Source organism: Enoplosus armatus, chromosome 7, assembly GCF_043641665.1.
Source record: "Enoplosus armatus isolate fEnoArm2 chromosome 7, fEnoArm2.hap1, whole genome shotgun sequence".
NCBI lineage: Eukaryota > Metazoa > Chordata > Actinopteri > Centrarchiformes > Enoplosidae > Enoplosus > Enoplosus armatus.
The window spans coordinates 5980433-5995956 of record NC_092186.1 but is presented as its reverse complement, the minus strand read 5'-3'; the positions used below and the strand labels follow the sequence as shown (position 1 = coordinate 5995956).

Genomic DNA, 15524 nt, shown 5'->3' with positions numbered 1-15524 from the left:
CGTATAAAACAAACATATATGGTGCACAGTTGAGCCGATGGAACTTAATTTCTTTCATGTAACATTTTTACAACTGTGAGGTCCATTTCCAGTCACCTTGGTCTGTAGCTTCTGAACAAGTTGGGCTTGTCTCTGCTGGGCATCCTGGTAGACCTGCAGTCTTTGCCTGTAAGCTCTCTCCTTGTTCTGAAATTGCGAGGATCGTGGCGAGACACTGTCCTGGTCTGAGTCCACTGCTGACTGCAGCATCAGCATCTGATCGAGCTGGGTGGAGCGGCAACAAATGGGCTTTAGCAAAACAATGTGACAGGATATTGCACATTACAATACACAGATGCACTCTATCATCAGTTATCAGTTTATTAGATACATTTGTATTGTCTAATGTGATCCATAGCAGCAGCCCTACAATAAATTCTTACCAATCTTATTGTATTCTGTTTTTTACTGACAGTGTGTCATGGAGGTGTGGTATGGTCATTTTTACAGATGTTGTTTAATTGTACACCAAATGTGTAGGGTTGCATTATATTATATGTTTGTACTTCACAAACCGGTATGTCAGTCTATCTCATCCTAATTATCTGGATATACCAATGATTAATGGTTGGGCTAAAAGATATGTTTGCATTTGGACGAGTCATTTCGTAGTTTTCAACATTTCTCTGTGGGTTCTGTTTGAGAAAAAAACAAAGTTAATGCATGGGAGCTTTGCTCAATGCATTTTTGCGGTATTCAAGGAATGCATGTTCATGCCAAAAAGAACATCTTACAATACAGCACTCTTGATTGGTAATTACTATAATCAGATGATTCAATGATATCAATACGAATGACATCAAATATGTGCATAGCATGTTCCAAAAAAGAACAGAAACCCTGTAATATATACATTTGATTGACCAATCTAGACACCCACAGGATTAATTCAGGTTGGACAAACAGTGGCTAGTTTTAAAGATGGGGTGAGGGATCACAGTATTAATGTCAGTCTATGGAATGTCCAAGTACAGTGTGTTTGTATATTGGTGTTTATACATGTTGGCTGTATCTGTCAAATGCATCTAAAAACACAGATATACAAATGTACTGGTCTTTCTCATTGTGGAATCTCATATCCTCTCCCATATCTGAAATCCAAATGTCCTGTAACCTCTCAACCTCACACAACCTAAACTCCCTCTGCACCACCCACTCTCTATCCTGGTGCCAGACACCCTGTCCTCACTAATACAAACCACATGGCCCCAGAGCACTACAACGCGCTGCGTGCCTCCAGCTGCCCTTGCCGACTTCTCATTTAAAACGAGAGGAAGAGAGCGAGAGCGAGGGAGCCCCCTCCCCTGCAACACACTCCAAACCACCAGCCAAGCCCTTCAAATCAACCCTGCGACCCACTCCCTCCCACCTCTTTTCTGTACCTCATCTCTTCTCTGGGTGCTTAATCTCTCCAGCAGGCTCCAAGAGAGCCAAGACAATAGTCTCACTGTTCAACACTGAACCCAGCCACTTTGCCACCATTATTAACACATTTTCAAATGCCCTTTTCAGAATTTTACGCTACAAACTACGCTAACGACCATCATGCACTTGGCTCTGTGCTTTTGGTGTTTTTCTCCGAGGACCCGGAGAGCACAAAAGCTTCTTTTACTGTCCGTTGTTGAGGTGACAGCTTTAGGGACTGAAAACACAGGAACAACATGGGCGGAGTGTTTGAAACACACAAAACTGCAGCAGCTGTGTTTAAAGGGACTCCTGGAAACAGCTGTGTGTGGAGCATGAGTGATTATGCATCTTTTCAAGTATTTTGGCACAACTATAGCAATAACACAGACTTACTAACAAGCATGTACTTTATAAATACACCTTGAATACATGGCCATAGCACACAAGGTTTATTACAGCGTAATCTACATTTGGAGCCTACAGGGGGTCTAATGCTGTTATAGCTTTGGGGAAAGGGACCACAGCACAACTGAGACCATATGAACTTTACTAATGATGATGTTTAATAGTTCCATGATTAGGTAATAATGCAGGATTCAGATAAAGGCCCATGTCATTTCAGTTGATATTGTGCTTTGAAGGTAATCTGTGGAGTTTTTGACCACTGGCAGCGCTATGGAGCAATTTATAATCCCTGTTTTGTTCGTATCACACTCATGCACGAGGACGTTTATGCACAAGCACCCAGGTGGCGTGATACGCAGTCCTGCCGTCAGTGTCACACTACTCCGGTGATCAACAGGGGACACATCAACCTCCGTAGAGCTGGCAGGTCATGCAGATTACACAAATATTGCAGATTTGTTTCGACTGTATATAGACAAATTGTGATATACATTATGCTGTATTTTGCAATTTGCCCATGTGTATATGTAGTTCAGTTCTATCAACAACTGTCACTGCTACAGACTACACCCGCCCTACCTTGCTGTGCACTCAGTGACCAGGTGCCCCTGGCAACTCCTAAAGGTCCCCGCCCTTACTGGATGAGGAGGCTTGTTTGCACTTTTGCATACATCGCTGCAGTGTGTGGGCTTCTTGCCAGTGCCTCGCCCCAGCTCCACACAGTACAGAGGGGACGCTTTTTTTCCTTGTTTCTCCCCAGTCAGCTGTAAAGCAGGATACCGGGGGCTGCTCTGGATTAGCCATGCTCCGTGCAGGAAGCTCCCAAGAGGGCGCCATAACAGTCTGTTGTGGAGACCCCCACCTTCACTGAACTCCCCTACACCACCATCTACTCCCTCGCTCTGCTTGCATCATTTAATCTCATCACCCTGATCTCCAAGTGAGCTTGAACTCATTGTTCTTCACAACACACCCATCCATCGGTGACTGTAAAAAGGCAAAAGAGAGAAGCGAGTAATCCCAGTCCTCCATCTGCCCTAACTCAGGGGCTTACAGGGCTTACTGGGGGCCCAGAAGTGTGCTCACTGAACACCCTGGCTATTTACGACCTGCCTCAGAGTACAATCACTCTCGAGCAGCCTCCGCAGCCCCCTAAAGTGGGCTGAGCCCAATCCCAATGTAGCCCAACTCTTTGAGGTCATCTACTGCCATTTTGCAATAATGTTCAAGATGCAAGTTATACAAAAACAGCCTTTTTGTCATGGTATGTTTTATGCCTCCATATGGTTGCTACGGTTCCTTTTCCTTTTTTTCATTCCTAAGTATCTGTTTCTGGAGCCCTGCTTTTGTTTCCAAAGTAAAAGACTTTTCAGCCTCTTAAAATGTGCTTCGAATTAGGTTTTTATATTTCTTGATATTTATGATTTGTGCCACTCCTTGTATTGTCTCTTTTGATAAATATTTCAAACAACATCAAGGGATAATCTCGCTTTGATTCATCTGCCAGCAAGCAACAAGAGAATCGTTTTCAAGGCCCTTGTGAAGGCTTTGGTGTTTGGGCCAAGACTTGATGCCTTGCTCTTGTGGTAGATCAAAATCCAATCCATTTCACTTACTAAGTTATGATTACAATATTCTCTCACTGACCTAATGTCACAACATTTGGAGATCTGATAACTCACCAGTTTATCTAATGTTTCAGCTGAGTTTTGTGAAATGTTTTGGAATTTCCTATGCATTTCTGAAGTCATTGCATTTCTGGCATTGTGGATCCACACCCGTTTATTGACACAGAGATACAATTCCAGGCATATCCAGCAACTAGTCCACATCCTCAGTCCTCTTCCTTTCTATCTCTGACTCACTCAGGCCAAAATCTGGCCATGAATGCGCAGTCCAGCCAGCATGTGAAGGGTTACAGCTGCAATCGTTTTCCCTGGCTTGGCCTGGGCCCAGAGGCTTAATAAAGGGAATTAATGGAGTGCACTATCTGTCAGATTCCTAAACACAGCTGGAGCGGATGTCCATCGCCCCCAAGCTGCCCAAAAAACGTACTATCCTACTTCAACAACATACCCGTTCCCCTTTCCCCTCACATTACCCCCTGAGTGCTGACTCTGTGAAAGAGCCCCAGCTGATTGTGAAAGCTGTTTATGTATCATCACAGACGGTAATTACACAATGTGGGATAACAAACAGAGAACGGGGGGCTGGGGGGGTTGGAAGTGAGGAGGGGGGAGCTGCTATGAGTATGTTACCATGAAGTGAACGTTTAGGTTAGGGGGACAGCTGCTGTGATGGCACACAGTGATTCAAGTGATCTGTGTAAATACAGCCAAGCTAATAATACATGCTGTGTACTCACAAGCATGTGGCTGGTCTTGCGGCACACAATGACCCCGACAAGGACAATACCGTACAAAACCTACGTACACCGTCAGTTAAGACTTCACATCTGATTAGACACTCTTGACATGTGAAAAGAACTGAAAAGTGTGCTTAATGTTTGACTTTAAAGTCAGGTAACATGAGTAGCCTAATGTCAAATGTTGAAAAGGTTTAATGGAATACTTTCATCAAAAATTCAGTGCTGGGATGGGCTTTTAAGCATATTTTCTCCGGGGAAGGCAATTAATTTTTACAATTTTCATGATAGTCGAGAGAGGCAGACTTTTTGGCAGTGCTCCATTCAAACTGCAGCCTAAATGAGTGGGTTTGTGCCAGTATAAAAAACAAACTGGAAACAGAAAGGGGGGGGGGTGAAAGGGGACAGTAACACAATCCCTAAAAACAGACTTTATCTGCTCCAGCTATGTTTGACAGGGTTTTTATGCAGAGACCCGGGGGATTCAAGATTTCAGAGGGCACTGGCAAACGGCAGTTGGTGTCAGAAATCATTCAGCAAGAGTTTATCTTTATCCGACTGACTGCCACACTGGGGTATTGTGCAGCCACTCGCTAAGTGTTCAGGCAGTAGGGTATGGATGTCTATGTCTGAGAAAATGCGCACTGGCAGGGCTCCAAAAGCAACACAGAGGGTTTAGAATTCACCCCGACATGTTCTTCAACCTCCCGAGGACGTCCAACTCACAAACTAGGTCAAGGTTTATCCTGGTTCAGGTGCAATTTTCTGGGGTCATCAGAGATCACGCTGAGTGACTTAACAGAGACACAGAGGAGGGCTTTCAGTGTCCAGGTGTGACTTCACCAGTATTGCGTTAATGGTCCTCTGTCAGGTCAAAGAGACTTAAGGAAAGCCGAGGGAAAATGGGGATTAGGGATAACTATGTATGTTTCAGGTGGTGGGCCTGCTTCAGCTGACACTATGAGCATCAGATGGATTTCAGAGAGAAACTTTTGGTAGTTGGGCAACGTATTTAGTGTCATCTTTCCAGAATACATGTCAAAGCTGGCCTTGTTTCAAATGGAAAAACAAAGTGCTTTAAAGTAATAGTAGACATTTTGGAAAATATGTCTCTTGCCAAGAATTAGATGAGAAAATTGATATCACTCTTGTCTGTACAGCAGATATGAAGCCACCACCAGCAGCTGGTTAGCTTAGCTTAGCACAAAGACAGGAAACGGGGGACACAGCTAACCTGGCTTTGTCCAAAGTTAAAACAATTTTGTTTAATCCGTACAAAAATTCAAGTATAAAAATGACATGGACGGTTGTGTGCCGGACTATTTCTTGGCTGAAGAAGTGACTTCCTAGAGTCTTGTTGTCACCATGACATTGCCAAGCAACCAGCGGAGACTCCACTGACAACAAATCTGCTGGAAAATTACTAAGCAACAACAATATGTTAATGGTGGGAGAAATTAAAGCCCATGGAGAGAGTAACACCTTCCTGCTGCTGCCATTAAAGTCATTTTTGCCTGTGGCTTGGTACATCCAGTGCATGACAAACTGGAATGGAAAAACACCTGGCCACATTGCATCAACCTGATCGCAAAAAGTATAGAGCAAGTTGGCCTGTAAGTAGTTATGAGAGCTGCTTGTTTGACCCTTAGAACTGACAGGAGGGCATACTCCAGCTGTGAGCTGGCAACTGGAGGATGGCTGTTACTGCATGGGCAGGATGATACCTGGTCCCCACAATTTTTTCAGCAACACATGCAACCAAAAACTGCTCGAGGGACATGACACTGCAGCTGGCCTTGTACTCTTATCCTTGACAGGAATGCACAGTGCAGAATTATGAGCAATGTGCAAATTATCAAGACAAATTTCAATTTCACAATACTCCATGTAAACTATCCAGGGATATTAAGCTCAAGCTTCGGGCAGTTGGGACAAGTACTGACTTAAAAGGTTTCTCACAGGATCTCATGGACCATCAACACTTCCCAAGAGTTGCTTTTCAAAAATCCAAACAAACACTACAGAAACTCAATAAGTCATTTTGTTTACAATTTGCTTGGAATGATTGATTTCATTCAATCATTCCAATGATGATTGTATGATTATATTGAACTCTGCTCTTATTGAACTCTGCTCTTGAGATTTGATGGTGAAAATGGCTACTGTATCATATTGTATACATTCAGTGATATGATCCCTGCGGCAGTAAACACTGAGGGAGAAAGCTATATGCAGGTAACACTGTTGGCCTAAATGTTAGCTCCACATGGATGCCACAGCTAAGGCAGTATATTTGGCTGTAGGGCATTGATTAGTGCACTGCCTTAACATCATAATAAAAATAGTGAGGAGGAGACAGGAGCATTCACTAGAAGGGACGAGTCACAACAGGAGTCCTGTAATGAACCTCCTGACTTTAGAGACACCACTGGATAAAACATTCAGCTGCGTTAACACTTATAATTCCTGTGATCACGTGCTAACCCTGCCCCTCCACTCTTCAAATTGCTACTTAGTGGTGTGAGCATCAAATATCAGCAACACTTAAGTTGTTTCAGTTTAGTGCCTTTTCACACATCTAAAAATATCAACAAAATAAATATGCTATATATATCTGCAGAGCTAATTAAGTTATATTTATAGCCTTGGTTTTAAAATAAGTTCCAAGAGTAAGGCAAAGCAGTGGGAGTTCATTAGATTTAAGCTGCAGAATGAGGGCAGTGTTATCACAAATGGCCGCTTTGTGCGCCATGAAAAATGAGCTTTTTCTTCGACAGGCCTCAAGGGAGGAGGCCAGTGACCTTCACAATTTTCCCCCAAAAACAGCAGCCGCTACATGGAGGGGCAACCATGGGGGGCTATGAAGGGAGACGCCGGTCCTCGTGAGCACAGGGGGTCTGAGTCTACCTGAACAGACCACAAGGAAACCCTTCATGAACCACCCTCCCCTCTCTTATTTACACTTACAAACACATACACGCACATGCGTCCACACTAACCCACCCACCCACACACACACACACACAACGGATGCTTATACAGTACTTACTGTAATATGTAAACTGTGATTCTACAGCAGCTAATTAATGAAAAATGTGTGACATAAAATATGTGCTAGTGCCAAGTTACATTTATTCAATCGAGTCTGTACATGTACATTCGGCCCTTTTTCCAACTCAGTTTTCACTACAGCACATGCAAAGCTGTGTCAACCTTCCCACACTGTTTGTTTGTTCAGCCCCAAGAGGCTTTCCCTGCTGGAAAGAGCGGTGGCACACTGATGTTTACTGTAACCATATTCCATTTCAAACGCATGCAGCTTTCTGCAGTCAATGCACTAGTGTGGCCGATCGTCTTGATCTCATCTCCAAACAAAACTGCACAAATTTACCATCTACAGCATTACATACTCCAAGTTCTGTAAGAGCTGCGTTAACATCTGACATTGTAAACAATCTCTGCCAATGTAGTCTCAGTCAGGAGACACAGCTGGGTTGGGAAATGGTAAACACTTTCTGTAGAAAAAGTATTTAGAGATGCTGTTTGATGAGGAGCGAGGTCATCATCATGGTTATATATGTTGACACTCACGTGATTAGTATGTTGTTTATGAGAAGACTAAATTTCCTGTGTATTGCTGTTCAAGTCAAGAATAGGTAGATGATAAAGTATCAGATGTAAACTTACCTAGATGATATCACCTGTGCAGCCCATATTTTTGATGACTTTTTTTCCCCTTTCCATTTCAGAACAATGGATATATCAGAGTTGCATGTGTACAACGAATGCTAAAAATGTAAATAATGTTCCGCAGCTTGACCTTGACCTGAGAATGTGCTGCTGCCATGTGTCACTCCTACCCTGTCTGTGAGACTGGCCTGTTTGACTAGTGACTGGTCACGGTCCGTCTGGCTCGGAGACAGCTGCTCCCTCAGGGCCCTGCTCTCCTCCAGCTTGCTGACCTCAGGGCTCTCACCTGGGATTGAGGAAACAGATCATGCATACAGAAGTGTCAATTTTACCACATGGGGTAAATGATATAACTGATATCTAGCAAGACAGATCTATTGTTCGGGCTGCATGTGTTCAATGCTTTTGTCCGTGCATTTGAATTAAAGCTCTCTTTCCTACCAGCTGGCTGCTCTGCCAGGTTGCGGGCGATGATCTGGCAGATGCGGGTAGAGACAGGCGCAGGCGAGACACCGGACTCCTGTCCATCACCTCGAAGTGTCAGATTCCTCTCTCCTGAGCTGCCATCCGAGTGAAGCAGGGACTCCTCCAACTTCTACAATCATGCCATTCACCACAACACATCACATAACTGATCAGAAAAGGCTCAATTCATTAAGTTTAGACTATGAGGACAACAGTGGAGGAAGAAGTACTTTTACTTTTATTTAAGTAAAAATACAGAGGCATGTATTTACTCAACAATAATGGTACTCATTGTGCAGAATGGATCCTTTCAGAGATATATATATTATATATTTTATAATACTGAATTATCATTATTGATTAATTACCATGGAAGTAACATTGTCATTATTGCAGCTAGTCAAGCTGCAGATCATTTTAACTATAGTTTTTATCTATAACAATGAATAATATTCTATATGATTTCTATGAACATGATCTGTAAAGTAACTATAACTGAGAGATAAATGTAGTGGAGTAAAGTACAAGTACCTATAAATTGTACTTAAGCACAGTATTGGAGTAATTGTACTTAGTTACTTTCCACCAATGTACAAACAAGACCCCAGCACTGTTTGTACTGGGGTCAGTAAGGTGAGCCTGACTACAAGTACTCACAAAGATGTGTGACATGTCCAATTGCACGTCCAGTCTCAGGTCAAGATTTCTGCCGAAAGGTTTTCCTTTCAAAAGCGGTGGAACATAACTAAATACATACAATACTTTACTATTTCTATTTTCTGCTACTTTTCTACTCCACCATATTTCAGAGGCAAATATTGTATTTTTTAACTCCACTCCACTACAGTTATTTTCAAACTTTAGTTACTGGTTACTTTGCAGATTCAGATTATAATTAGAAAATACACATTATGATGTATTATTAATGATTAAACTACCCATCAGAATATACAGTAAACTAAATCAAATTAGCTACACCTTTACCTGCTGCAAAATTAAATTTATGCTTCCATTATTTCATCAATAATCATAATACAATTATATTATACTGAGATGCATGAGATATTACTCATTATGGATTTAATGAGCACTTTTACTTTTGGTACTTCGATGCTAATCATTTTGCAATTTTACTCAAGAAAAGTTTTGAATGCCTGACTTTTACTTTGAGTATTTCTACAGTTTTATTGCCACCTCTACTTCCACTACTACTGCCTACAATAGGCCTTTTTCACAGCAGACATTTTGACTTATCATAGCTAGTAATTAGCTGTCACTGATAACAATAACAGTGGCTCCGTTCTATTGAAGTGTCCCAGTGAGACATGACCAGAAGCTAAATTGAATTCGGCCATCTTTAATTTCATTATTCTCACCTTGTCAAAGTGTCATCTGTGAAAAACAGCCTGTTATAATATGAAAGACGCTTGCTAACTATCACAGTGGACAATAGTTAGCTGTTATGGTACCAACCTGAATCACAGCCTCCAGTCTAGGCGAGTGTGCACCTTGCTCCCGTTGAGAACTCATTGCAAAAGTGGCCCAGCTTTAACAATAAAATGTTAGCTAGTAAAGTCCAAACTTTAAAGGTTTCATTTGACGAAACGTTAGCTATTACAACTTCGGAGAGAAGTCAAAAACACAAATAAACAAATATAACAATATAACACAAATATAACAAATAAAGATAGGTCGTACTGAACTGGCACCTGCTTAAAGAAAAGAATAGAAAGTGTGAAAAAAAATCACTGAGAGAACTTTTTGGCCAGGAAACTTGAGTAGCGACTGCAGGAAAGAAGCCCCATTCTAATCCCAGTAGACGTTACCAAGGTGACCGCACGCTTCCGGGCCGTTGCCATAGAAACAGAATGCTGGCTTGGGTGTTTCCATGGCAGGACAGACGCCATGAGCCAAGCTGCTGGATTCCGATGGGTTAATGATCATCAAGGCACTAAAGGCAAAGTGAACAGTGTTTCCCCAAAGAGGATTTACGGCTGGTTGATCATTTTTCAGCAACACATTTTATTAATAATTCAAACCTGTGATATACCACCAGTAATAATAAACATCATCATCACCGTCATCAAAACAGTAGCCCACAAACTATTTCTACGAAGATTTAATGATTCACAAGCTCCATTCAATAACACAAAAAGGAAATCACATCTCAAACACGTGATGCGAAGTATAAATAAACATCTGCTGAGCAGCCAAGCAAGGCCCTAAAAGCAACCAAAAAGTATCATGTGACACACTATTCTAGGGCACAATGACATCCTGGGATAAACATGACATTTGCCCTGTAGCATAGATATGATAGGGACATGTCTCTGTGAACGCGTTGACCCTGAGTCCAGTCCTGTCAGGACAGGAGGCCGTTATGTTGAGTCTATGGGGAAAAGCTCAGGCCACTGGGATGGATCGAGGAAGATGGTGCAGACTCCGCTGTAGAACCAAAGTCTTGGCAGGAAGCACTCCACCTCCCAAGTGTTGGACGCTCGATTGTAAATCTCCACTTCCACACCGTAGTCCCCCTCCATGCCTTTCCAATGGCCTCCGGTGACAAACAGCTTGCCATCCAGCGTCACCAGGCCGCCATTCTCGTGTAGCATGTGGAGAAGCTGGACCTGAAGAGAGGTAAAAATAACAGGAGAACAAAACTGATTATATGTGCTATAATCCTGTTAAATTAGCATTGATACAAGGGATTGTATTGCAGTACTATGACTGTAGTCAGCAGTGATATCTAAGCCCACCTTCTGCCACATGTTCGCCTCCGGATCATAAGAGTAGACTTTCTTAGTGTTGTCAGCAACCAGATATATAGTTCCATCCACACAGACTGAACGAGGAGAGGACAAATACTTAGGGATGAAGGGCGAACATATGCTGATCCAGCTATCTGTTAAAAAAAATACAACATGTAAACACATATAGGATTTAGAAGAATAAAAAAACAAACAAATATCCATACTGAGTTAAAAATCATGTTTGGGTTCTAGTTAAACGGATGTAAAGAAAAAGGAATGGCACTTCAGTCAATAGGGTTATAATGTTTAAACACAATAGGTGAGATGACAATTAGCTGATACTGGAAAAAACAAGCTGCTTTGATAAATGATAAACACACAACTAAATATTGAAAAAAACTGGGCAAAGAGAGACTAATGAGGAGATTTCAGATAGCGATAAGCACGATCACAAATCCACCAATTCACATATATGGAGGAAACGTCAGAAAATAACTGTTACAACAAATACTAAAATATCAAGCTGTGTGATGCTTTAATTGCACTAGGAAGCAATAGATATTATAGATGAAAGTTTAAAAAAAACTATGACTCATTTGACACGGGAGCAATGGATAGTAATTGTTGAAGAAATCGTCTTAAATGAAAAACTGACACATAATTGAGACAACAAAAGCTCAAGTGGGAAAAAAATGGAAAAAAATGACAATATCCAAGAGTCAAAAAGGTGATTGTTATTTTATGTTGCAAATCTCTCGCCAATAAAGATTTGAAAGGTTTGCCTTGGTCATCCTTACCTATGACAGGGTTGTAACACTGCATGGCCAAAGCATTGTACTTCACAGCACACGAGCCAATCACGTAGAGCTTCCCGTGACACGCTGTGGCGGTGAAGTTAGTCACATATTTCAAGGCGGGGCACGTCAAGGCCCAGGTGTCGTTGTAAGGGTCATAATGCTCGACTTCAACACGATCTGCTGTTGTACCTAAAGGAGGGAAATGCAAAGCAGAAGGAGTAAACAAATACTATCAAATACAATTTAAAGACGTGTTTGTGGCGGCACACACGTCTGAAATACTGACCTGTTCTTAGAACCTGGTCATATTTGAAACTATTCAACCACAAAGATGACATGCAAGCAAGCAAATTCTTACAAACTATCCCCGCAGAGGTAAGCCACTGAGGGCAGGTGAGCTACTTGAGTTTATCAAACTTTTCCATTGCACTGCAGCTTTAATTCACCACATGCAGGACCGTATTTATTTTCTTACCTCCAATGACGTAAATCTCCCCGTTGAGCGTTGCCGACGTGTGGTTAGTCCGAGGCCGGAGCATGGGTGCCACGGTAACCCACCTCCCCTCTCTTGTGATGTACTTCCAGGTCTCTGTGGTTGACCAGGTGTTGGTATTCGAACCTCGCGAGCCCCCTGTCAGGCAGACAAGAGCACTTTGTCAAAAGTCTGACAACGTTTTGCATTCCTCACAAGAGAAACACATGAGTTCTGCTCAAAACCATTTATCAGTACTTATGTTTCTGTGTTTTCAAGGACTTGACTCACCTGTGACATACACATCGTTGTTCAAGGAGACCATGGAGTAACCCCACTTGTTAGGGTTGGGGAAGTTGGGGAGCTCGTGCCACTGTTCTACAGAGAAAAAGAAAAAGGAGTTCATGTTTGAGCATCATTCAGAGAGTGAGGATGCAAATGTCTACCAGGACCATTAAAGTAAGGGTAAATCAAAGTTAGGTCAAGAAAGAAAGAAAGAGTTAACAAATGTAACTTGTCTGGCACAGCCCTTAACATTGTGGCTAGAGTTGGCATGCCTCAACGTAAAACTTAGAATGAGATGCAACAATCTTTTCCTTAACACCCCATATGAAAAACACTGACATGGATGCCTTCTCCCCACCCTGCACAATAAAATCCTCATTTGAGGATCTGAGAAGAGGATCCAATTTTGTCACATCCAGACTGCATTCCTGCAGAGCTGCTTTTCTGTCAACACTACATGTAACGACCTACGACACATCTGCCAAACTGTTTCAACAAATCCGTCAAAGTTTCTGTTGTAAAATGGATTCTGGATTCTTTTGATATGTGCAAAAACATATGTACTTGTCTTTGTGTTGTAGAAGGCACAGTTCCTGAGGAGCAGCCGTTGCAGTCTCGGGTCTCTGTCCTCATCTTCGTCTGAGCCATCTTCATCATCGGAGTCATCCAGTGAACGGCCGCCCATTACGAACAGCACCTCTTGCAGGTTTGGTTGGGGACTCTCAGAGTTGAGTCTGTCCATGTATTCTGGCGCCAAATCCATTTTCTAGAAAAAGTAAAAGTCGTGATTGTTTTTGGAAGTCAACTCAGATCGGACAAACAAAGATGAGAGAGAAAGAGGAGGAGGTGTGAGCTCACTAACCTCTCTGTGAATTCTTTCCACGGCCTCTCTGCAGCTGGAAGAGGCCTGCACCAGGCTGTCCGTCAGCAGGGTGTCGGCCAGGTAGTCCAGGCTGAGTAGAGAGAGACGGGACAAGGTGAGGAGTTCAGGGAGGTGGCAGAGGCGAGACTCCTTGTGATGCCTGACCCATTTCAGGATGGCCTCCACCCGGGTGCACTCAGACCGGATTTGTAGTCCTTCATCAGAGAGGCAGGCAAGCAACCTGTCCTTTCCCAATTGTAGAAACTCCTCACCTTGTTGCACAGCCTCAAAGTTCTCCAAGAGGAAGGCCCACGCTTTGGCCACCACCTCAGGGCAGCCGTGGATCGCCCCGAACTCCAGGATTCCCAGGCAGTTGGTTGCATCAATCTGGTGCTGGAGGTATCGGCTACACACAGCTCTCACTGTCTGGAACTGCAGCTGGCTGGAGGTGCAGATCAAGCCCTCCACATTGCTTTGGTTGATGGTCAGTTTGCCAGTGTAGGCAAAGTCCAGCAAGCAGCTGAGTATCTCCGGGTCAACATCGTGGAGCTCCACACGCGCTGCAATGCTCTCCACAAAGTCCCCTGTGAACATGCAGCGGAAGTACGTGCTGCACAGGGCCAGCACGCTGCGGTGACAAGGGAAGTCCCGACCGCCTGCGCTCAGCGTAACGTCCACCAGTTTGGGGTGAGAGCAGAGGGAACGCAAGCCCTCCAGGATGCTCTGAGCATGGGAGGGCAGGCAGAAGTCCAGGTCATCCACATTGCGCACCATGGTCAACTTCGGTTCAAAATGTAGGTCAAATCAGTCAGAGTTCAGAGCTCACCTGGAAGTGAAGAAAGAATACATAAATATGCAGAGGAAATTATTCTAAAAAACCAACAATGTTAATTTTTCAGGATATTTTATTTAGAAGTAACTGCATCACACAGAGAAACTGCTAAAAAAAAAGGTGGTGTACAGGAATGGATTGTCATTTATCACTTACAAAAAAGATTCCTTTGATTTTACAATTAATGGCAAAATAGAATGTACTATAGCGCAAATAAAAAGGAGCTGTTCTGAAAGCTCCTCTGTGACCTTTCTGATTAGAGCAAAAAAAAACGTATCTCGTAAAAAATGTACCTTGTCTTATTAAGTGTGGCATCAGTGTGTTGTCGGACAACAAAGAACTTTTGGCTCATGATAGGAACAGTATGATATGCAATAGTATGACTCTAATCTCTTCCCAAGCCAACAATAAATTACATTTCCTGTCATCAAATACTGTCCAATTAAATAAGTAACCAACAACAAACTCACCACAGAAGCAGAGAGTGGAAATAATGGCTCATCCTTCCAGTAAAAAAGCGGTTCGTAGCTGCGCAGCTGGTTAGATCAACATGGAGTGGGCAGCATGGCGAGAGAGCTTCTGCCAAGTCATTGGGACGGGTTGCCTGTCGTTTCAGTTATTTTTAGGACCGACAGTGACGCTGTGCTGAACCAGATTCCAAACAACATGCATGGGAGCCACAGCTGCTGTTACAGGCACATATTTAACAGGCCTGGAAGCTAGCAGAGGAGATACATGAGGTGGCACCAACTTTGTTGTATGTCACAACAATGAATGACAGACAAAGTGCTGTATGTCTATATAGGAGTTAAGATATGCGAGGTTTGAAAGTGCCTTAAAAAAGGTAAGACATGAAAAGAAGACGTAATGTCACTGGAATGAGTCTTTATAAGAAGGTAATGATGAATAATTATCAGCCTTACAAGAAATGAAATTACACAGGTATCTGTGTAATGATTTATTTTGTAATAATGACAGAAATTACCAAATTAAAAAAAACAATATTTAATCTCAAAACAAAAATGTTTACTCTAAGGAACATAAACTCGTACTCCAGGCACTCTGGCCTCTGTAATAGGGCTGGGTATGGTTTGAAGTTTGTTGCCAATTTGATACCTGAGTTTGAATCAGTACCAAAATATCTACTAAATATCT

General features: G+C 42.6%; 2 protein-coding genes across 2 annotated transcripts in view; both read right to left on the bottom strand.

Annotated features, from left to right (window-relative positions):
* The window catches only part of crocc2 (ciliary rootlet coiled-coil, rootletin family member 2), a 30159-nt gene extending 20258 nt beyond the window's left edge, over window positions 1–9901 (bottom strand). The window contains exons 1-4 of the mRNA XM_070909472.1: window positions 9845–9901; window positions 8348–8501; window positions 8077–8192; window positions 97–264 (exon numbers count right to left, since the gene is read on the bottom strand). Of these exons, the coding sequence (XP_070765573.1) occupies window positions 97–264; window positions 8077–8192; window positions 8348–8501; window positions 9845–9901 (495 nt within the window). The remainder of the gene's footprint in view (window positions 1–96; window positions 265–8076; window positions 8193–8347; window positions 8502–9844) is intronic.
* Window positions 9902–10499: 598 nt separating this feature from the next.
* Window positions 10500–14311, bottom strand: klhl30 (kelch-like family member 30). The gene is made up of 7 exons (XM_070909324.1): window positions 13538–14311; window positions 13240–13396; window positions 12682–12768; window positions 12394–12549; window positions 11919–12107; window positions 11128–11273; window positions 10500–10998 (listed from the first exon to the last, which is right to left on the bottom strand). Exons 1-7 carry the CDS (start codon window positions 14309–14311, stop codon window positions 10750–10752), a joined length of 1758 nt encoding a protein of 585 aa, XP_070765425.1. The 3' UTR covers window positions 10500–10749.
* Between the last annotated feature and the right edge of the window lie 1213 nt (window positions 14312–15524).

Coding starts and splice junctions, on each gene's coding strand:
- klhl30 (XM_070909324.1), bottom strand. CDS start 14,311: ATGGTGCGCAATGTGGATGACCTGGACTTCTGCCTGCCCTCCCATGCT. Junction 12,550..12,681: donor CAACGATGTGTATGTCACAG/GTGAGTCAAGTC, acceptor TCTGCCTGACAG/GGGGCTCGCGAGGTTCGAAT. Junction 12,108..12,393: donor GGAGATTTACGTCATTGGAG/GTAAGAAAATAA, acceptor TCCCTCCTTTAG/GTACAACAGCAGATCGTGTT.